The sequence below is a fragment of the Macaca mulatta genome, chromosome 5 (genome assembly GCF_049350105.2).
Source record: "Macaca mulatta isolate MMU2019108-1 chromosome 5, T2T-MMU8v2.0, whole genome shotgun sequence".
NCBI classification, from domain to species: domain Eukaryota; kingdom Metazoa; phylum Chordata; class Mammalia; order Primates; family Cercopithecidae; genus Macaca; species Macaca mulatta.
In genome coordinates this window covers 136,963,723-136,988,283 of record NC_133410.1, presented here as the reverse complement: position 1 = coordinate 136,988,283, position 24,561 = coordinate 136,963,723, and the positions used below count along the sequence as shown (strand labels likewise).

Genomic DNA, 24,561 nt, shown 5'->3' with positions numbered 1-24,561 from the left:
GGCTCTTATGTGTTTTACCTCTTCAGCACTTGTGATATTGTTTAAAACACCTTACGTATTTGAGTATCACTTTTGCTGAGAAATTAAAAATAAATAAATATAAATATCTTACATATATTGTCCTTGTATAAGAATTTAGGTAAAATACTATGTTATATATACCAGATGTCATGATAGTTATTTTAGATGACAGGATTTCAGGATATTCCTTCCATCTTTCCTCCTCTTTTCTTTCACTCTCTCCTTTATTATTTTTTGTTGGAAATATAATGGTAACTAAGATAGACAATATTCCTGACCTCTTATTTATAGTTGAGAGAAGGAGGTAAAGTACAGTTTTACTTGGGTAATAACTTCCATGATATTCTTTTTTATTCTGAAAATATCCTTATGATTATTTGAGCTATTACTATATCACTTTAGGCACTAGTGATTTAAATAACATGTTGTTATAATAACACTAGTGATTTAAATAACTAGTTCAGGCACTAGTGATTTAAATAACATGTTGAGGCCGGGTGTGGTGGCTCAGGCTTGTAATCCCAGCACTTTGGGAGGCTGAGGCAGGCAGATCACATGAGATCAGGAGTTCAAGACCAGCCTGGACAACATGACGACACCTGTCTCTACTAAAAGTACAAAAATTAGCCAGGTGTGATAGCATGTGCCTGTAATCCTAGCTACTCAGGAGGCTGAGGCAGGAGAATCACTTGAAGCCATGAGGCAGGAGGTTGCAGTGAGCCAAGATCGCACCACTCCGCTCCAGCCTGGGTGACTGAGGAAGACTCCATCTCAAAAAAATTAAAATAAATAAATAAATAACATAGTTGAAATGGAAAAATATGATAAGTATGAAAAGTTTCAGGAATAGTCATTAGAGATTGGTTCTAGGAAATTGTGTCAATATGCTTTAAAGTGAATATAATGGTATCAAGTTCATTTCAATACATTCATGCGCCAAGTCAAAAATTGTATTGTATGTAATCCATAAACTTTAAGGTTTTGAAAATAAATTTTTATTCAATAGCTAAATATTACCTAGAATGAGAACCTCCATCTAGGCTTCCTAGAAACCTATACTGTAATCTTTAAAATAATTAAACAGGCCAGGCACACAGTGCTCATGCCTGTAATTCCAGCACTCTGGGAGGCTGAGGTGGGAGGATCAGTTGAGGTCAGGAGTTCGAGATCAGCCTGGCCAACCTGGCGAAACCCCATCTCTACAAAAATAGAAAAGTTAGCCGGGCGTGGTGGTGTGTGTCTGTAGTCCCAGCTACTCGGGAGGCTGAGGCACGGGAGTTGTTTGAACCTTGGAGGTGGAGGTTGCAGTGAGCCGAGATCTCACCACTGTGCTCCAGCCTGGGCGAAACAGTGAGACTCTGCCTCAAAAAAATAAAATAAAATAAAATAAAAATGTATTGTTTATTAAAACGCAGAACAACAATAAAGCTGGCTGAAGATCAAAATAATCTGGTGGTCCAAGAGGTTACCTGCCTCCCCTGCGGGCTCTGCCTGTGGCCTAGATAAACCAGCTTTTTGCCTTCAGTGGTGGGCAGACACCAATGTCATTTGCTATTTCCACAATCCTCAATCGGAATGTCTACTGGAGACAGGTCTTAACACAAGTAGAGGAAAAAGCTGGTACAAATATACCTGTAATAAAACTGACTTAAAGAGCAAGTTATTCCCCTTCTTGGGAATAAAGACAACTTCTCTTGGTGGGAGATAAATTTTTGTTAAAGTTGTTATCTAAAAGTTATTAAAAATGTCCCAGAGCAGAAAAAAAGTAAACAGAAATATGGTTTGTAAGATGCAAGTCAAACTTGGAAGTGGTATTGGTGGGGGGTGGGGCAGTGACTGGAGTGTCACTGAGCCCAGGAGAGGTCACGGGAAGGCAAGTTCTCATATCCTGCTTAGGAACGAGATGTTGAGATGAGCAGAAGTAATCGACCATGGTGATTCTGGGAAAACATAAAAAGCAAAATTGTTAAAAAACAAAGCGAAAGAACTAAAACTGAAGGTGTGATTTCAGATTCATGGTGACTGCTTCATGGAAATCATGCTCTTGTCACTTGTTCAAGGTCAGTAGAAATAATGGCATCTAAGCAACTCTACTACTTCTCACATGGAGGTAAGTGAACCACCACAAGGGCAGAAAAGCGTTCATAAATCACTATGTTAGGACAATGAAACAATTAGAATCAGACTTTTCCTTACTAATTACAATGTTTTAAGTAGATTAATTTCCCATGAAAATTCAAAATTATATTCACAGCCCACTGAAGAAAATACCTTGCAATACCTGGAGATAATTTGTCCAGCGCTTAGCCCTAATGATAGCTCATGTTTACTAAGTGTTTACTGTACCACCAGGTACTGTGTTACATGCTGTGCATTTATTCTTCAGGACCCTATGAGGTAAGTGTAATTTTGTAGATAAAGGATTGTAACTTAGTGAGAGGGGCCAAGATTCAACTCATGTTTCTAACAAATAAGCTGTCTCTAGAGCAGCAGTTAACTAAATTTTGGCTCTCACAGACCACTTCCCTTAAAGTCAATCCATTGACTCATTAAAATAAGTCTCACCTCAGATTATACTTAAAGGCATTCAACTGGAAACCAGAAAATGTTAACATTAAGCATTACAGTACTGTGATAACGTTTGTGTTACAATGAAAGTCTAATGAATCTTAAAACACATGGAGAAAGGTACTCAATTTTGTAGACTTGGAATACTATCTGGAAAAAACACAAAACAATAGCAGCACATTCTGGTTTCTAGAATTTATTGAAGCTAATATGTGTAGTATATTGTTAGAAACCATTCTATTAACCACATTATTTCTTAATTTGCAAGGAAAAAAACAGGCTTATTGTAAAGAACTCAGAAGACTGGCACAGAGTGTAAAGTCAGAAGTGATTCCTATTAATTAACCTTGTGGGATATTTCCTTCAAGTCGAACAGTTCAGAATCTTCAGTTGTCAATAATAACCCTAAATAAATTAATGCAAAGTTTCTAAGCAAATTCTAAATAAAATGCTCAGTTTCATTTGTATTTTACCTTATCTAATTCTAGGAAAACATTTAAACACATGGATGATATTGTTTCCTAATCATAATTTCCTCCCAAAAGATTTACCATATATTGTAAATCATTTATCACATAATGTATGTTTTTAAATATTCCATTAGACCCTCCATTAACGCAGAGGATGCCTATCATAAAAAAAATGCAGTCTTAACCACAACAATCCAATCTTGATTTATAATACTTAAGAATCATTACAGTTGAGTTTGAAAGTCAGCGGTTCTGTGTTCTATTTCACGCTGTTAAAGAACAATCTGGTTAAGATGAAGAGCCTAGGCTCTGAAGCCAGATTACTGGAGTTCAAATCCTGGCTCAGCCATTCAACTAGTTGTGTGATAACACTTTGTTCTAGTTACAAGAGTAACATCTAGTTTTAAGTTTCTCAAGTTTTAGGCAGGATCCATTCATTAACTTGCTCTGTGACTTAACTACATGGCTTAGGTTAGCCAGGAGATATACCTTAAAATCTGCTTGCTTTGTTCACATCTCAAGAGAGTTAATAAAAAAAATAATGCTAATGAAGTACTTCAAACTCTTAAGTGAAAGGACAAAATACCAAAGCAATAGGATTTCCATTTTTAATTATATACAAGTCTTAATGTTATCATATATATTTACTCATAACCAAATAACTAATGCAAATTTAATAATAACCAGGGCAATGCCTAACCACGTAATGAGTTGTGAGGCACACATATGACTATCAGGAATGCAAGAGTAATTGATATAATTATATCACCACAAGATGGAGTAAGAGGTCTCAAAAACACACACATACTCACTTTCCTGTCAAAAGTCTACAGATATGACATTCTGTTCTGCCATCTCATGGTGCTATAATTAGATATTATTCTGTTGGATCAGCCTCCTATGCAAGAATAAAATAAAAATAATAAGCAGTTTCATAAAAGCCAAGAAATTAGTTGAAGGAAAAGATTAAGCACACAAAGGAAAGTGGTGACACTACTTTCTAAAATGGCAAAAAGCATGACAGAATGCCAGAGTGGAGTTCCAAACTAACGTAAGTTTAAAAAATAAAATCTAGCCAGGCACAGTGGCTCACGCCTGTAATCCCAGCACTTTGGGAGGCCGAGGTGGGTGGATCACCTGGGGTCGGGAGTTTGAGACCACCCTGACCAACATGGAGAAACCCCATCTCTATTAAAAATACGAAATTAGCCAGGCATGGTGGCACATGCCTGTAATCCCAGCTACTCAGGAGGCTGAGGCAGGATAATCGCTTGAACCTGGGAGACAGAGTTTACAGTGAGCCAAGATCGTGCCATTGCACTCCAGCCTGGGCGACAAGAGCAAAACTTCGTCTCAAAAAAATAAAAACAAAAAATATATGTATTTTAAAACTAAAATAATACCACTTTAAAAACATAACTCTCTTCCTAATTCCTTTAGTGTAGAGAATGTCAAAGACAGTTTCAACTAGTCTCTTAAAAGGAGGACAAGGAGTTTGAATAACATTTTTAGCATTGCCTTTTTTATGACATTGAAAATTGTGCAAAATCATAAAAAAGGAAGCTCTAAGTTCTGTAGGGACTTTCATAAATTTTGGGTAGGACCATTTAGATTTATAGCCAATGATTGTCTTTTCATTAAATAGTAGTGCTTTTATTTGCTTGAGCTTTACATTCAGAATTTCTTTAAGGGGTATAGTTTTTAAAAATTTTACCCAAAAAAGTACATGCCATGTCAAACATACATAAGTAAAATTAGAAAGCAAAGGGTTAATATTCTTGGTAAGTAATAATGCTCCATAAATTTATCAGAAAGAGATAATCACTCCAAAAGGAAAACATAAGGGGTATTTTCAAGCAATCTACAAACAATATGGTTAATAAGCAATAAAAATTATCACTTATTAGTGACCTGATTAAAATGGTGACATTAATAATGAGATTTAGTGGCCAGGCGCAGTGGCTCATGCCTGTAATCCCAGCACTTTGGGAAGACAAGGTGAATCACCTGAGGTCAGGAGTTCGAGACCAGCCTAGCCAACATGGTGAAACCCCGTCTCTACTAAAAACACAAAATTAGCTGGGCATAGTGGTGCATTCCATGCAGCTACTCGGGAGGCTGAGGCAGGAGAATCGCTTGGATCTGGAAGGCAGAAGTTGCAGTGAGCCAAGATCGCGTCATTGCACTCCAGCCCGGGCAACAAGAGCAAAGCTCCGTCTCAAAAAAAAAAAAGAGAGAGAGAGATTTAAATGACTTTTTGCTTACCAGTCTAAAGAGAAAGATTTATCATAATTGGTGTTGATAAGGATGTAGGGAAGCAGATGTCATTGATGAAAGCGTAAACTGTGCAGCCTTCCTAGAGGGTCTTAAATGGAGACATGTTTTTACTTAGAATTCCAACTTCTAGGAGTTCTTGACAGTAACTCTTTTATACACAAAGATTTATCTGTAAGGATACTATTCATTGTTGTTTGTTTTTCTTTTACTTTTATTTTGTTTTTTTTTGAGATGGAGTCTCACTCTGTTGCCCAGGCTGGAGTGTAATAATGGTGTGGACTCGGTTCACTGCAACCTCTGCCTCTTGGGTTCCAGTGATTCTCCTGTCTCAGCCTCCCGAATAGCTGCTATTACAGACATGCGCCACCACGCCAGGCTAGTTTTTTGTATTTTTAGTAGAGATGGGGTTTCATCATGTTGGCCAGGCTGGTCTCACACTCCTGACCTCAAGTGATCCACCCACCTCAGTCTCCCAAAGTGCTGGGATTACAGGCGTGAGCCACCATGCCCGGCCTATTAATTGTTGTTTGTAACAGCCAAAACCTAGCCACAGTCAAAGTTCAACAGTCAGCAGTTAGCTAAGTAAACTCTGGTATATTCACATGCTGGAATACTATGTAACTAGTAAAAGCCATGAAATAGAAATATTAATGACATCACTGGCCAGGCACAGTGGCTCATGCCTGTAATTCAAGCACTTTAGGAGGCCGAGGAAGGTGGATCACCTGAGACCAGGAGTTCAAGATCAGCCTGGTCAACATGGTGAAACCCCGTCTCTACAATTAAAAAAAAAAAAGTAATGAGAAATATTAATGACATCAGAAAACGTTCAACTCCATTAAGTGAAAAAAGCAGGTTATAACATTATATATAGCCTGATACCAATTTTGGTTTTTCTTCTTTTTATAACAAGTACTTTATTTTCTTCTTTGTGCTTTTCTAAATTTCCCAACGTACATGTATTACTTTTATAATAAAAATATGATAAAACTACTAATTAAAACAAACCACAAAACTCTTGATTATTATATTTTCATTTATAATATACAATTTTCCAATCAAATTTACACTTGTATATTCAGTTGAGTAGAAATATCTGGTTAAATACAGGTTTCAGATGTGTGTGTTCAACACAAAAAGGACACTGAGAAAAATTTATAGATCATTTCAAGAGACCATTTAAAGCTAATAAGCATGGTTTGGAAATTTCTCACTGAAAAGCTGGAACTACATATCCCATTTAAGAAAAGACTTGAAGATCTATTATTCTAACCCATTGCTTGTTTTGCAGTCTCTTTACAATATATCTAAATAAATTTATTTTCTGAATATTCAAATTTGAGTATTTCAGCAATTTAAAGCATCAAAATGACCCTCCAAACAGTAAATATTATAAAATTGCCAATTATTACTTATGAGAAATAACTTACTGAAAACCTATTTACAAATTAACAGCCCATCCATCCAAAGATTATACGCATTTCAATATTATAATTTATAAGAACAAGACATCCAATCTGCTCAAAAAGAAAATACAAATTAATCTAGCATAATGAAACCACTTGCAGTACAACAAAATATCTGTAAATTAAGTAGTGCTCAATAAAAGTGGATGTAAGTTTATAATTGAAACTTCATTCACAAAAATTAATGGTCTTTTACCAGCAAAACTGAATATTACAGCTTTTCAACTATATTCTAAATAAAAATAATTCAAAATTCAAAAAATTCAGAATAAGTGCTTTATTTTTTTAATCTCACAAAAACTGAAACTATCATTTACATCAGTTGTAATAGCAACAAAAATTAGAAATCAATTTGCTATAACTCTTGAAAACATTTATAAAGACAAAACAAAATTAAACAAAAAATAAAAAGGTAAAACTAAGTATTCATTTTAAATTAAAGATAATCTGACTCCTTATGACCTACCCACTTGCAGATGTGTAAATAGCAGATGCATTCAAAATAGTGCAAGATTTAATTAGTTCAGGACAATATTCCAACCAACCCCAATGTAGGTTTTAAATTACTTGTGCACGTTTATATAGAATCATAAAAATAAACCTCTAATATGTAATCAGCTTATGCCAATTCAGAAAACTCCACACCAATACAACAACTGTGGAAATCATGAGATATGACTGGGGGGAGAAAAGCAAAACCTAGCATCAAAAGTGCATATACTCACTGTAACTATAATCTTGCTATATATTCCTACTTTTGTTTAAAAAAAAAGTTTTCTTTAAACTATATGTCTCAAAGAAATACTAAATGTATAATTTCATATTCTTTTTTGAATTTAAAAAGTATATACGTAATCCTCCTTTGTTTTTGGTAAGTTCAAATATGAATTGACAGTGGGGTAATTGGATTGTGGATTCTTTAAGAAAGCTCTATAGAATAGAATACAACATACTATATCTTCTTTAAGAAGTATGAGCTGAAATGTTAGGCATTCCTTGTATTGTTTTTTAAATATATTTAAGGAATGCTGTTTTTGTAAAACCATGGCTTTGAAAAAGAAATCTGAGATCAAAATACATTACTAGAGGATCTCTGTAAAAGGTCACCAAGACTATCCTTGTTTGTGAAATCAGGGAAAACATTTTTAGAATTTATCTTGTTAGAAAAAATGCTACCACTTTTCTTTCTTTTTCTTCTTTCTGATTATCACAATTAAACATCAGAAGATTTTCCCTAAATAAATACTGATGTAAACGTTGACTTCAAGGACAAAGAACTTCCGTAAGAGTCTATTTCTCAGGCATTTCACCATTTCTTGAGACCACAGGCCACAGGCAGCACTGTTTAATGTGAATTGTCACTGGACTCCGGTGAAGTATTCCTTCTGGGATCGTTTATTGGGACCTGAAGCTGACTGGTAGATGTAGGTTTAGCAGCATTTGGTGGCTTTGTAGAGGAATTAGGTGGAAGTCTATGACGATTACTCTCCTCACCAGAAGTAGATGAATGTCTTTTTCTTCCAAATTCCTCACTAATAGGGGGCTGCAAATGATAAAAGACAACACCGTTGACAATTTTACTGTTTTTCCTCCCTTCAGAACCTAAGGCTACACTTTTCCCCCAAAAAAAGTAAGTTAAATGGACACTTCAGTAGATTTTTTTTTTTTTGACGGAGTCTCGCTCTGTCGCCCAGGCTGGAGTGCAGTGGCGCGATCTCCGCTCACTGCAACCTCCGCCTCCCGGGTTCACACCGTGCACCCGCCTCACAGATTTTATTAGTATAACAAAAACTTAACAGCAACTTAAGATACTAAACTTAAATTTCCTTCCTAACTAAATCAGCCTACTAGTATTTGCTCATTCTTTTACTCAACATATGTTTGTGGTTTTGGTTTTTGTTTTGTTTTTTGAGACCTAGTCTCACTCTGTAGCCCGAGTGTTTTTTTGTTTGTTTTGTGTCTTTTTTTTTTTTTTTTTTTTTTGAGACGGAGTCTCACTCTGTAGCCTAAGCTGATGTGCAGTGGCGTGATCTCAGCTCACTGCAACCTTCGCCTTTGGGGCTCAAGCGATTCTCCTGCCTCAGCCTCCCAGGTAGCTGGGACTAGAGGCGCTCGCGGCCACACCCGGTTAATTTTTTTGTATTTTTAGTAGAGACGGGGTTTCACCATGTTGCCCTGGGTGATCTCAAACTCCTGAGCTCAGGTGATCCACCCGCCTCGGCCTCCCAAAGTGCTGGGATTACAGGCGTGAGCCACCATGCCCGGCCTCAACATGTGTTTATTAAGCTTCTCTCATGTTTTAGGCTTGAGCTATCTGATAGGGCACAAGTATAAGGCTGGGTTCCTTGCCTCCAAGAAAATGTTTCAGCGAGGCAATTTGCCTTCTTTATTCAATTTCGTCAGCTGTAAAACATTTGTATCTCCAGTCTCTTTCTCAATCCTAAACTCCTATTCCAGGCTTGCTTAAGTGAAAATGTTTAACAGATAAATGAAAGCAGTAGAGGAATAAAAAAGATGCCAAGTTAAATTATCGTTAGCAAGTTTGAAGGTTTATCTAGAATTCCTATGATAAGGAGACTGGAGAGTATTATTGATGGTACCAAATTTAAACATCTTCAAACGTTTAAGTACCCAGTGAAAAGGGATCCTGCATTCAAAAAAAGTCAGTTTTTTAGGCCTTTCCAGTTACCAAGATTTGGGAGCCCAGAACTGGACACCAATGAAATAGTATTTTTATGTGGAGATAAATTAAGATAGTAACCTCCTTATCCAATCCTCTGTTGTACTTAAAGGAGGAGGCCTGAATTCTTGGCTTATGTTCAGATGGGACAAGAGTCTCAAATATAGAGCAAGGATGTCTTTGTGATAGAACTGGTTAGACCACTCTAGAAAAATAGCTCTTAATTCAAGAGACAGGCACTTTTATTAACCCTATCCCTGGGTCATCAAGTCCATTTACACAAAACTGCAAGACAAATTACAACACAAAGCAGAGATGATGAACCTAGCCTTCCTTTGACTTCTTTTCTAAATTTAAAATTTTTCTTCTTCCTCTTTTTTTTTTTTTTAGACAGAGTCTCATTCTGTTGACTAGGTTGGAGTGCAGTGGCACAATCTCGGCTCACTGCAACCTCCGCCTCCCAGGTTCAAGCAATTCTTGTGCCTCAGCCTCCCGAGTAGCAGGGATTACACACGTGCACCATCACACCCAGTTAATTTTTGTATTTTTAGTAGAGACAGGGTTTTGCCATGTTGACCAGGCTGGTCTTGAACTACTGGCATCAGGTGATCCACCCGCCTCAGCCTCCCAAAGTGCTGGAATTACAGGTGTGAGTTACCATGCCCAGCCTTTCTCCTTAATTTTTTATTTATCTTCTTCCTCCTTTTCCTTTATCTTCTTAGATTCTTGACATTTTTTAATGCTTCTCTTTTCCTTTTGAAATCGAATTGATAAAGCCTATATAAGTTCAACCTTCAACCAAAGGTGATGAGAAGAACCCATGAGAGTGGACATCGTCATAAGACGGCAGCAAAAGGACCTTGTCTAGCTGACTCAACTAAAAGACACCACTCTTGTACTTGCACACATGCACACAACATTCTCTCCTTAATTTTATTATGCAGGTACCCTAAATCCATATCAGCACATGTTACAGAAAGTATACGGATAAAAGATCATTAAAAAGTGAAAAGTTTTCACATTGCTAGTGACAAATTAGCATATCAGATAAAAATTAATACTTCTAGAAAATGTTTAATTATAGAAGCATATGAAAATTAAATTGAATTAACAATTGCACTGTGGTTATGCAAGATGTTAACATTTGGGAAATCTGAGTGAACAGAGTATATGGGAATTCTCTGAACTATTTTTGTATCTATTTCAAAGTTTAATTTTGAAACTAAAAAGTTAAAAAATAAAAATTACAAAATTAAAGCTTAAAAAGTCACTGAGAAGAGATTGAAATATATGGAGAATAAAAAGAATAGAGGAAACGACTTAAAACTTACATCAACACGGAAGTCTTCTAACCTCTTAAAACTACAGAGGTATTCCTGAAGTTTGGGGTCAATAGACTGTGTCGTAGATTGTGAATATTTCAAATAAGCCCAAAACTTTTCTAGTCCATACAGCTGACCTAATAACGAAGAAGAATATACATTATAAATTATATAAAATTTTAAAAATGATTCACATTAAATATAATCCTATCAGCAATAAACAGTTTATCTTCCAATATATGCTTACTGTAGATCTTGAGAATAAGACATGTAATGAATTAAGCAATAATGGCAGCTAATATTTATTGAGCATTTGCTATGTAACAAGTATTAAGTGCTTTATTTTGCATCAAACTAATTTGACCCATATACAACCCAAAAGATGGATGTTCTCATATATGTTATAGATGAGAAAACTGAGGATAGCAAGGATAGGCAATTTACCCACCGTCACAAAGATTCTAAATAGTGGCAAGGGAATTTGGACCTAGCAATCTGGCCCAGAGCCTGCACTCTTAACCACTGTGCTATTTCTGCCTTTCCAAGCTTACCTGCCGATGTTGCATAGAATTTTCATGTAATGAAACATCAGTGAGTAGCCATGTTTGTCAAAGGGATAATGACAAAATATACCTCCAAAAAAGAAAGACTTGAGAGTAGTTACTTTCCAACACCTCCCAGGAAGGGCCTTCTTACTACCTGGTGCCCCATCCTTCATCAAGAAACATAATAATAGCATGAAGATCTTAAATGGTTTGCCTTGAAGAAAAAAACTATGAATTCCCTCCCTATTTACTGACAGACTCAGGTTTACAATTTCCAATTAGAGTATAAATTTTCTGATGTTATTGTTACCAGATTCGTAGTCTTTTTTGGTTTCTTCTTGGAAATCCTGAAAAATTTCTTGCCTGAATTTTTTTTCCAGTCCATAACTATAAAACCTGAACAGACATTCTAACCCATACCTATAAAGAGAAAATAAAAGGTTTATAATAAAATACAATCTCTCTATAGTAGTAACATCAATATAAGCAAACATGGCACAAGTAATCCTAAATGAAAAATAACATCTTAGCATTCAGATTTTTAAATTTTTTTGAGACTGAGTCTCACTCTTACTGTCCAGGTTGGAGTACAATGGTGCGACCTCAGCTTACTGCAACCTCTGCCTCCCTGGTTCAAGCTATTCTCCTGCCTCAGCCTCATGAGTAGCTGGGATTACAGGTGACCACCACCGTGCCCAGCTAATTTTTTGTATTTTTAGTAGAAAAGGGGTTTTACCATGTTGGCCAGGCTGGTCTGAAACTCCTGACCTCAGGTGATCCATCCGCCTCAGCCTCCCAAAGTGCTGGGATTACAGGTGTGAGTCACTGCGCCCAGCCAGTATGCAGATTTTTAACTGAACTGGTAATTAGTAATCCATAGCTGGCTTTGCTATTTTTGTTGACTCAGCCATAGCACATCATGAAGGTATACAGAGAACCTGCTGCATGAGAGGCAGCCCTTGGACAGTTCAGTATGACCTCTTTGGATGCACACAGTATCTCTCCCTGGTGTTTCTGAAGAACTGGCCAAAAGATTTAGTGATAAATTGGGGATGTGTCAGATTTTCCCCAAACCAAAATGTATAATGGTGTGTTTGTACACAGTATTAAATAAATACTCTTGAATGTAAGCTTTACTCTAGGAAGATAAAGACCATAGAGCTGTTCCCTAGATCCTAGGTGGCTGTCCCATTCAACTATAATGGTACAAACATAATTAAATGGTTAAGAGAGCCTCCCTGCTTTCATTATAAAGTACAATTAATAGTAGATACATTGCTAATAGAGCTAAAATCACTACAACCTTCAACCACAGGTGATGAGCAGAACCCATGGAAGTGAAACAATGCTGTAAGATGGCAACAAAAAGACCTTGTCTAGCTGACTCCACTAAAAGATACCACAATTAAAACACTCCTAAGTTAGAATCCTAAGTCTTTCTGGGTACCTCAGCAGAAAGGCTTCAACCTCTCCATTCTGCTAACATAATGTTAACAGGCTGTCAGTCACAGGAAGCAGGGTGTGTGATTGTGTGTCTCTTTTGTAACCAGCTTATTTACAAGACGAAGAGTGATGGTCTGGCAAGCCAACAAGAGAAATGCAGGACTGCCAACTACACACTTAAACACTAACCTGAGCCCTTGGCTCCCATAGCCTTAAGTGATGCTACTGGTTGAGCTTGCATGACTGAAGTCTAAGGAGATCAAAGACTAAAGGAGCCACAGTTCACAATTACAAACTTGCTTTGATGTTCCTCTTACGGGATCATACTATACCAACATCAGTTGTTCTCAGTCTTAGCTACATATTATGATCATCTGGGGAGCTTTTAAAAAATACTGATGCCCAGGCTCTGCTCCAAACCGATGGAATCAGGATCTTTTTTTTTTAATTTAAAAAATTTTTGTGGGTACACAGTGGGTGCATATATGTATGGGGCACATGACATGTTTTGATACAGGCATGCAATGTGAGATAAGCCTGTCATGGGGAATGCAGTATCCACCCCCTCAAGTATTTATCCTTTGAGTTACAAACAATTCAATTACACTCTTTAAGCCACTTTATTTATTCATTTTTAAATTTTTATTTATTTATTTATTCTTTTGAGACAGAGTTTTGCTCTTGTTGCTCACGCTGGAGTGCAGTGGTGCAGTCTCGGCTCACTGCAACCTCCACCTCCTGGGTTCAAGCAATTCTCCTGCCTCAGCCTCCCGAGTAGCTGGGATTACAGGGGCCTGCCACAATGTCTAGCTAATTTTTGATTTTTAGTAGAAACAGGGTTTCACCATGTTGGCCAGGCTGGTCTTCAACTCCTGATGTCACGTGATCCACCCACCTCGGCCTCCCAAAGTGCTGGGATTACAAGCATGAGCCACCATGCCCGGCTTCTTTCAGCCATTTTAAAATGCACAATTAAGCTACCAGTGACTATAGTCACCCTATTATGCTATCAAAGAGTAGGTCTTATTCATTCTTTCCAATCATTTTTATCTTTTGTACCCAAAATCAGAATCTTTGAGGTGAAGCCTAGGTATCTCTCTTTATTTCTGGAGAAGTAAGTTTTTGGTTTTTATCAAGTAAATCATATTTCAGAGGAATACAGAAATTCTTAGATTATTGATAAAGGATTAATACTCAATACAACATTTATATTGAATAGGCAATATTTGGATTTTTACTCTTATTTCTTAGCAAACTATTCCAAAGACCAAAAGTATGACATTAATAACACAACCCAAACATGCAGCATAACTGCTGGAGTGAAGGACCGAGGCAAATGATTAGCGCTCTCAGTTGTCATTTACTCATTTACCACTTACTTCAAGACAGCTCAGAGGAGTGGAAGACCTAGAGGCTTAGAACCAGAAGGAACTCTATTTGAATCATGGGCTTGTAATTATATCACTGAAAATTGAGTCAATTAGATCCTATTTTTCAAAAATAGGTATTTGTAAACCTTCTAGACCAGAGCTAGCACATTGAAGACATGTAAGAAATGTTAGCTCTCCCCCTCCTTCCTGAAATCACATTATTACTACTTTCAACCAATGGACAGAATTAGTAACAATTCCCTAATAACAATAATCATCTGGCCAGCCACCGTGGCTCATGCCTGTAATCCTAGCACTTTGGGAGGCCGAGGTGGGTGGATCACTTGAGGTCAGGTGTTCAAGACCAGCCTGGCCAATATGGTAAAACCCCATTTCTACTGAAAATACAAACATTAGCCTGGTGGGGTGGTGGGCACCTGTGATCCCAGCTACTTGGGAGGCTGAGTCAGAAGAATCGCCTGAACCCAGGAGGCAGAGGTTGCAGTGAGGCTGGGCGCGGTGGCTCAAGCCTGTAATCCCAGCACTTTGGGAGGCCGAGATGGGCGGATCACGAGGTCAGGAGATCGAGACCATCCTGGCTAACACGGTGAAACCCCGTCTCTACTAAGAAATACAAAAAAATAGCCGGGCGAGGTGGCGGGCGCCTGTAGTCCCAGCTACTCGGGAGGCTGAGGCCGGAGAATGGCATGAACCTGGGAGGCGGAGCTTGCAGTGAGCTGAGATCCCGCCACTGCACTCCAGCCTGGGCTACAGAGCGAGACTCCGTCTCAAAAAAAAAAAAAAGAGGTTGCAGTGAGCCGAGGTGGTGACGCTGCACTCCAGCCTAGGCAACAGTGCGACTTTGTCTCAAAAAAAGGAAAGGAAAGGAAAGGAAAGGAAAGGAAAGGAAAAAGGAAAGGAAAAAGGAAAGGAAAAAGGAAAGGAAAAAGGAAAGGAAAAAGGAAAGGAAAGGAAAGGAAAGGAAGAAAGAAAGAAAAAAGAAAAGAAAGGAAAAGAGAGAGAGAGGGAGGGAGGGAGACAGGAGAGAAAGAAAGAGAGAAAGAGAAAGAAAGAAAGGAAAGGAGAGGAGAGGAGAGGAGGAAGGGAAGGAGGGAGGGAGGGAATCATCTATCAAGCACTTACTATACATAAGTTAATGTGTTAAGCCCTTTAAATGCCTAGTGTAACCTTCACAATAACCCTGTGAGAGAGTATGTATCATAATTTAACCTTTTTTTTTTGTTGAGACAGGGTCTTGCTCTGTCACCCAGACTCAAGTGCAGTAGCGCAACCTCCGCTCACTGCAATCTCCTCCTCCCAGGCTCAAGCAGTTCTCATGTTTCAGCCTCCCAAGTAGCTATAAGCGCAGGCCACCACGCCAATCTAATTTTTCTATTTTTAGAAGAGATGAGGTTTTGCCATGTTGGCCAGGCTAGTCTCAAACTCCTGGCCTCAGTGATCTGCCTGCCTCGGCCTCCCAAAGTGCAAGGATTACAGGTGTGAGCCACCATGCCTTGCTTAACCTACTTTTTATAAAGAACATAAAGCCTGGTGGGATTACAATCTGTCACCTGTAAATTAATGGCTGGGACTCAAACATAGTCCTGATTTCAAGGACTTCAGGTGCTTAACCACTACTTCCTAAGAAGTAGCTAATACAGTCGAGTGGTAAATACTGCAGAAACAGAACCAAAGGTAGGAAACTATGTTACAAAGGTATTAGAAACATACGCAGAGTTATGTGTATAGAAACACAGAAGAAGAACTCCCAACCTAGACTTGGGTGGAAATGGAATCAGAGAAGTTATTAGAAAGTCTTAAGGAACAAACAGAAATTGCATAAATAGCAAAATATGCTGAGATCAATTAAAACAATGGCTTTCAAACTTTTCTGACTAGGTCCAATACTATAAAAAATATTTTACCTTATAACTAAATCAACATGTACATCTCTATATGTGTGTACATAAAAATATGTATGTTTTACAAAACAGTTCTTAAATTTGTATGTATGTGGGTATGAATTAAATTTGTATGTATGAATTACTATGCTCAGTGCAGTCTGGTATTTTCTACTGCATTTTTTAAAGCACGTTAGAACCACTAAATTGATTTTATGATTGACGAATAGGTAGCAAACCACAGTTTGAAAAAGAACAATGAGATCAGGAATGGCAAATTTTGCCTTTTATGTCAACTCTGGTAAACTGGCAGTAGCTATTTAAAGTCATAAGGAAGAGTATAAATCTGAAAAGTGTGGTAAGAAAGAACATAAAACATAACAGGGATTGATTAGAGATATCAGTAATAGAGGAAAAAGAGCTAAATATGCCATGGATCTGCTGTTCCTGATATAGATAACAGATAAAAATTAAACGGGCTTTGTTTTCACATAAGTCAATACAAAGAAATTTTTGTGTTTTTAATCAGAAAAATTTATTTGTAGCACCTTGCATTCTTCTCAAAGATCACAATATCTGATAAACAATATATTCTTATTTGAGATTTATAAGAGGAATCCATTTTCAGAACTTAAAGAAGGGTAAATTTAGGTAAATATGATTGAATGAAAAATCATCTTTTTCCCTTCTCTCCATGTCTTTCTCCTTTTGCCCATGAATAAATAGCCTTTCTCCTTTTGCCCATGAATAAATAGCCTTCTTGAGTCCACGCCATGTTCCTTCTTACCCTCTTGGTCTGCCCTCACTCAGCCCTACAGGCACTCTCAAGACTTTCCGTGAACATTTCTGAAGAAAGCAAGGTCTAAGCTGGGATAAAAAGAATAGGATTTAGAAAAGCACAGTGAGGATGAAGAGAAGTAGAAGCAAAGTTAAGAACATGCACAGATGTCCAGAGGCTAGAGAGCTTGGTTCATTTGAAGAATATGTATCAGTACCACTGTTGCCCAGAGTACTAGAGGACTAGTGGGGAAAAAATTAGACAAGGTGAGTCAAGGGACGTATTGTGAGAGGCCTTGCTTTTTTTTTTCTTAAAGAATCTTAAGAACTGGGTTGGCTCTAAGAATATATCAATTGGGGTATGTATCTGTACATGCAAGGGAAGTCTGTAATGGTGGCAGCATGGGAGAGAAAAGTTTTGTAATTTCATTCAGCCCTTGTGCCAGCCTCTAAGATGGTTCCTAATGATCCCATCTCTTGGTATTAACAACCTTGTGTAGTACTCTCCCATACTGTGCCAGGCCTGGTCTGTATCGACAATACAACATGGCAGAAATAATGGTATGCCACTTCCATAAAATACTGAGGCTTCCATTTTGGAAGCTCTACTCACTCAGGGTAAAACCATATTGTAAAATGCCCTAGGGAAGGTCAATGTGGCAAGGAACTGAAGCCTCCTGCCAACAGCCATGTGAATGAACTTGAAAAAGAACCTCCAGCCCAGGCCAAGTCTTCAGACACTGCAGCTGCCTTCAACATCTTGGCTGCAAGCTCATGAGAAACCATGAGCCAGAACCACCCAGCTAAGCGGTTCCTGGAGTCTCAACTCTTTGAAGCTGTGAACTAGCAAATGTTTATTGTTTTAACCTATGGAGTTTTGGGGTAATTTGCAATGCAGAAATAGAAAACTAATACAGCCCTCCCTCTAGTTATATTGTGCTACTTTCACAGTTCAAAATCAGGTTACTTCAGTACTAGTTTTTAAAATTATTTTCTAAAAACTCCCTCTATTGGATCTACCTGGGGAAAGAAAAAAAGAAAAAGAAAAAATTAAAACTCCCTCAAAGTGTAAAAGAAAATATCTGACCTGTAATTTTCTTTTGCATCTTCCCAAGCAAGTTGTCTAAATTCCTCATACATTTTTTTATTGAAGTGATCTCTGAGGAAAAAGGACCAGAAACGAAAGAGGGTATTCATTTCTTGGGACTGACCAATTCCCAAGCGTTTTCTCTCTGAAAAAGTTAAAAAAAATATTATTTTATTAAACATACTTTTTAAAGACAAGAGAGCAGATGTTATATATAAAATGAAGAAAGCTCAACAGTATAATCCTCAAAGTGTATTTAGCTTTCTTCTAAATAGAGCGGGGATCTCCCATCCCCCGGCCACAGACTGGTACCCTATTGTGAACTGCACAAGTGAGGGATCTCGATTGGCCACTCCTTAAGAGGATCTAATACCTGATGATCTGAGGTGGAACAGTTTTATCTAAAACCATCCCCCACGGAAAGATTGTCTTCCATGAAACAGGTTGCTGATGCCAAAAGGATTGAGGACTGCTGAAATAGCTGACAAATGTTAAATCAATTTTCGGACTCACTGCTTAAATTATAAATATCTGCCAATAGCAACAAGAAGAGTATATTAAATTTTTTTTCTTTTTTTGAGACGGAGTCTCACTCTGTCGCCCAGGCTAGAGTGCAATGGCACGATTTCGGTTCACTGCAACCTCTGCCTCCCAGGTCTCAGCAATTCTCCTGCCTCAACCTCCTGAGTAGCTGGGATTACAGTCGCCTGCCATCACACCTGGCTAACTTTTGTATTTTTAGTAGAGAAGGAGTTTCACTATGTTGGCCAGGCCGGTCTCAAACTCCTGACCTCAAGTGATCTCCCTGCCTTGGTCTCCCAAAGTGCTGAGATTACAGGCATGAACTACCATGCTCGGCCGAGTTTGTTAATTTTTATTTCCTAATGTGTCTAAGTTATAAAGTACATAAATTAAGAATATATATAAACACATTTACTGAAAGTAAAACTATTTATAGTCTAACAATAAAAGAATATCTTAACTTGATATTAAAGGACAACATATTAAATTTTTTAAAATTATATTTTAATTTTAAATATCTTAAATAGATAGATAAAGGACAAGCATCTTACCACTTAGGCATCTTCGACGATATTTGTGGTACACTTGTTGGGTAAAGCCATTTTCCTTCAAAAGTTCATGAGAAGGATGCTGGAACTTTGGGAATGAATGAGGAGTACATCCATAACTTCCTGCTAGTGGTGCGCCTTCTGAAGGTGAAGCATTTGAAGTGCTGTTTGAGGAAGTGGAAAAAAGCCTTCAAAATGAAAAATCAAGAACCAAGTATATGAACCAATTTGTACTATTTTTTTCATTATTGGGGGTCTAAGCAGTGGAAAAGACAGTAGTCTCTAAAACTCTCCTAAATTAATGACATACAGATCTGCATATAGTGCTATTTATGTTCAATACAGTTTATGTAAATTCAGAAGCTGATAAAAAGCATAGTCATAAACTCTCAAGTTAACACAGTAAGTAGAAGCAGGTAACTGAATAGCTCATTCCTCCTCCAAATCATTATTAATTTAGTTTAGTTTATTATTATTATTATGGTACTGTAGAAATTTTCAACTTATCTTGAATAATTTAGATTAATGATGTAAATTGAATACATGGAGATTAGGGATAAAATCTGGCACAAAGATGGGCAATAATTTCATTATGTCGAAGACATACCTGCAATTTCCTTTTTTCTCTAAAGGCATCAAAAGTAAGACAGAACCTGCAATTCTCTAAATCAATTCCACTTTTGATCTATCTCCTAAATCTGTCTTTTCCTTCTCATCTGCACTCAAATTCAAATTTAGACCTAAATTAAAATTTAGACCTTCCTCTTCTTTCACTTGAATTATCCAGTCTGTTTTTCCAAGTGTCCCTTCTCTATCCTGCCACCAAAGTTATCTTCCTAAAACATTTATCTAAATCATTGGTTCTCAAAGTGGTCTGCAGCATCATAAATCAAAATTTCATTCCTTTTTGTGGCTAAATATTTATATTCCATTGTATGTATTTATCTAGTTATTTGTTGTTGGATACTTGTTTATCCAGTCTTTTGTTGAGATTCCCACTTTTTGGCTATCATGAATAATGCTGCTACAAACATGGACATCCAATATGTGTTTTCAATACTTTTGACATATAACTAAGAGTGGTATAGCTGGGTCATATGGTAATTCTATGTTTTAACATTTTGAGAAAATGCTAAACTGTTTTCTACAGCAGCTGAGGCATTTTATATTCCCACCAGCAATGCATGTGGGTTCTAATTTCTCCACATCCTCACAAACATTTATTTTCAGGTTTTTTTAATTATACATATCTATATTAGTTAACTCAGGCTGCCATAAAAAGATAGCACAGACTTGGTGGGTTAAACAATAGAAATTTATTTCTTTGCAGTTCTAGGGGATAGAAATCTAAGGTCAGTATGACAATAGGGTTGGTTTCTGATGAGGCCTCTCTTTCTGACTTGCAGATAGCCATCTTCTCGCTGTATCTTCACATGGCTTGTCTTCTGTACAGGCACAAAGAGAGATATTTCTGGTGTCTCTTCCTCTCCTTATAAAGACAACTTCTATCAGATTAGGACTCTACCCTTATGACCTCATTTAACCTTATCACCTCCTTAAAAGTCCTATCTCCAAAAACAGTCACATCAGGGGCTAGGAATTCAACACAGGAATTTTGGGAGGCAGGAAGGAGACATAATTCAGTTCATAACACCATCCTAGTGGGTATAAAGTGGTATTTCATTTTGGCTTTTTGAATTTATGTTTCTCTAATGACTATGTTGAGCATCTTTCCATGGGCTTACTGCCCATTTGTATACCTTCTTTGGAAAATGTCTACTGAAGTCCTTCACACTTTTTTTTTTAAAGACAGGGTCTCCCTCTGTCACCCAGGTTGGAGTGCAGTGGGGTGAACATGTTTGACTGCAGCCTTGAACTCCTGGGCTCAAGCAATCCTACCATCTCAGCCTCCTGACCTACCATCTCAGCCTCCTGAGTAGCTGGAACCACAGGTGTATGCCACCATGCCAAGCTAATGTTTTGTTTTGTAGCGACAGGGTTTTGCCATGTTGCCCAGTCTGGTCTCAAACTCCTGTGCTCAAGCGATCCTCCTTCCTTGGCCTCCCAAAGTACTAGGATAACAGATATGAGCCAATGTGTTTGGCCTTTTGCATATTTTAGAAAATAAGGGTTTTGTTGTGATTGTAAGAGTTCTTTATATATTCTAGATTTAAGTCCCTTATCAGATATATTATTTGCAAATAATTTCTCCCATTCAGTGGGTGGCCTTTCTTGTTGATAGTATCCTTTGATGTACAGATGTTCATTTTTTTTCATCATTTTGATGAAGTCCCTTTATCTATTTTTTTTCATTAGCAGGTAGCCGTGTACATTTGTCTATTTTTTGCTGTTGCCTATGATTTTGGTGTCATATCCATAAACAATGAGGCCAAGGCCGGCACGGTGGCTCACGTTTGTAATCCCAGCACTTTGGGAGGCCGAGGCAGGTGGATCATGAGGTCAGGAGATCGAGACCATCCTGGCTAACACGGTGAAACCCCGTCTATACTAAAAATACAAAAAATTAGCCGGGCGTGGTGGCAGGCACCTGTAGTCCCAGCTACTCGGGAGGCTGAGGCAGGAGAATGGTGTGAACCTGGGAGGCGGAGCTTGCAGTGAGCAGAGATCACGCCACTGCACTCCAGCCTGGGCGACAGAGCAAGACTCCGTCTCAAAAAAAATGAGGCCAAATCCAATGTCATGAAAGTTTTCCCCTACATTTTCTTTTAAGAGTCTTATCTCTTTAGTTTAGGTTTTTAATCCACGTTGAGCTAATTTTTTTTTTTTTTTTTTTTGAGATGGAGTCTCGCTCTGCCACCCAGGCTGGAGTGCAGTGGTGTAATCTCGGCTCATTGCAACCTCCACCTCCCAGGTCCAAGTGAATCTCCTGCCTCAGTCTCCTGAGTGGTTGGGATTACAGGCGCATGCCACTACACACAGCTAATTGTTGTATTTTTAGTAGAGACGGGGTTTCACCATGTTGGCCAGGCTGGTCTTGAACTCCTGACCTCAGGTGATCCACCCGTCTCTGCCTCCCAAAGTGCTGGGATTACAGGCATAAGCCACTGCACCAAGTCTAATTTTTTTTATATGGTAAATGTTAAGGGTCTACTTTCATTCTTTTATATATGGATATCCAGTTCTCCCAGCACCGTTAGTTGAAAAGATGATCCTTGTTCCATTAAATGGTCTCGGCACCTTTATCAGAAATAAATTGTAACATATGTGAGAATTTATTTCTGGGCTCTCTATTCTATTCCATTGGTCAATATGTCTGTTCTTATGCCAGTACTATATTGTTTTCTTTGTTTTCATTTGTTTCTTTTTAGAGATGAAAGTCTCACTATGTTGCCCAGGCTGGATTCAAACTCCTGGGCTCATGCAATCCTCCTATCTCAGCTTCCCAAATAGCTGGGACTACAGGTGCATGTTAGCATGCCCAGTTTATACTATTTTAATTATTGCAGTTTTGTGGCAACTTTCAAAGTCAGGAGATGTTAGCCTTCCAATTTTATTCTTCTTTTTAAAAATTGTTTTGGCTATTCAGGGCTACTTGCAATTACATACGAATTTGAGATGTGGCTCTTCCATTTCTGTAAAAAAGACTGTTGGAATATTGACAGAAATTAGTGCTGAAGACATAACTCATTTTGGGTAGTGCTATATTTGGATGTTTGTCCCCCACAAACCTCATGTTAAAATTTGATTCCAAAGTTGGAGGTGGAGGCCTTATCAGAGGTGACTGGATCATGGCGGCAGATCCCTCATGAGTAGATTAATGTCCTCCCTTGTTGGGGAAAGAGGGAAAGAGTTCTTACTCTACTAGTTCCCACAAGAGCTGGTTGTGAAACAAAGAGCCTAGGACCTTCTCCTTCTCTCTCTTGCCATGTGCTCTCCACACATGCAGGTCCCCTTCACTTTCTGCCATGAGTGGAAGCAGCCAAAGGCCTTCACCAGAAGCCAAGTAGATGCTGGCACCATGCTTCTTGCACAGCCTGCAGAACCATGAGCCAAATAAACTTCCTTACTTTATAAATTACCCAGCTTCATCTATTCCTTTATAGCAACATAAAGAAGGACTAAGACAGGTAATATTGATGTCTTAACAATGTTAAATCTTCTTCCCCATAAACATGGGCTGTCTTCCCATTTGTCTAAGTGTCCCACAATTTTTTCACTAAAAAATTAGAGTCTAAAAAAACTCTATTTTTTTCTTAGAGTTTTCAGGGTACAAGTCTTTCAATTCCTTGGTTAGGTTTATTCTTAAATATTTCATCCTTTTTTTTTTTTTTTTTTTTTTTTTTTTTTTTTTTTGAGGCAGGGTCTCACTCTGTCACCCAGGCTGCTGAAGTGCAGTGGCATGATCTCGGCTCACTGCAACCTCTACCTTCCAGGCCCAAGTGATCCTCCCACCTCAGCCTCCCAAGTAGCTGGGGCACAGGCGCGTACCATCATACCCAGCTAATTTTTGTATTTTTTGTAGCGACGTGGTCTCACCATGTTGCCCAGGCTGGTCTTGAACTCTTGGGCTCAAGCCATCCACCCACCTTAGCTTCCCAAAGTGTTGTGACTCCAGGCCTATTTAATTCTTTTAGATGCTAATGTGAATAGGATTGCTTTGTTAGTTTTCATTTCAGACTATTCATTTCTGATATATAGAAACACTGCTTATTTTTGTGTGCTGACTTTGTATCTTGCAACTTTGCTGATTTTATTAGCTTTAGTAATTTCCTGGTGGATTCTTTGGGATTTTCTACATGTAGAATCATGTTATCTATAAATACAGTTTTACATCTTCCTTTCAAATACAATGTTGTTTTTTTCTTGTCACCTAGCTCTTGCTAGAACTTTCAGTACAACATTGAACAGTAGTGGAGAGCACAGGCATCCTCGTGTTGTTCCTGATCTTAGCGAGAAAATTTTCAGTCTTTCACCACTGACCATGATGTTAGCTATGGGTTTCTCATAAGCACTTTTTATCATGTTGAGGCATTTTCCTTCTGTTAGCTTTCTGAGAGTTTTCAATCATGAAAGGGTATTGAATTTTGTCAAATGCCTTTTCTGTGTCAATTGAGATGATCATGCATTTTTTTTCTTTAGTTCTATTAATATCATGTATTACATTTATTGATTTTATGCCAAATCACTCTTGCATTACTAAGAAAATCCTACCTGGCCATGGTAAATAATCCTTTTACTATGCTGTTGGATTCGGTTTGCTAATATATTCTTGAGGACTTTCACATCTATATTAAAAAGGGATTTTGACCTGTAATTTTCTTGTGATATCTTTATCCGGTTGCAGCATCAGGGTAATGCTGGCTTTGTAGAATGAATAAGAAAATGTTCCTTTGCTCACGCCTATAATCCCACCACTTTGGGAGTGCGAGGTGGGTGGATATGAGGTCGGGAGTTCAAGATCAGCCTGGTCAACATGGGGAAACTCCATCTCTACTGAAAATACAACAAGTAGCCGGGCATGGTGGCAGGTGCCTGTAGTCCCAGCTACCCAGGAGGCTGAAGCATGAGAACTGCTTGAATTCAGGACGCAGAGGTTGCAGTAA

At 38.0% G+C, this 24,561-nt stretch overlaps 1 protein-coding gene across 13 annotated transcripts in view; it reads right to left on the bottom strand.

Moving 5' to 3' along the window:
* Positions 1-7,064: 7,064 nt before the first annotated feature.
* LARP1B (La ribonucleoprotein 1B) overlaps positions 7,065-24,561 on the bottom strand; it is a 153,818-nt gene continuing 136,321 nt past the window's right edge. For 6 of the 13 annotated variants that reach the window (XR_013417294.1, XR_013417296.1, XM_078002251.1 and 3 more), the window contains 5 exons: positions 19,001-19,161; positions 17,928-18,072; positions 11,660-11,769; positions 10,814-10,941; positions 7,065-8,345 (listed from right to left, as the gene is read on the bottom strand). Coding sequence is in view for 9 of the 13 variants with exons in the window: in XM_078002251.1 (XP_077858377.1) it covers positions 8,148-8,345; positions 10,814-10,941; positions 11,660-11,769; positions 17,928-18,072; positions 19,001-19,161 (742 nt within the window). In the remaining 4 variants the exon portion in view is untranslated. Of the gene's footprint in view, positions 8,346-10,813; positions 10,942-11,659; positions 11,770-17,927; positions 18,073-19,000; positions 19,186-24,561 lie in introns of all 13 variants that reach the window. The other 7 variants (XM_015139202.3, XM_015139203.3, XM_015139197.3 and 4 more) reach the window with 2 other exon arrangements.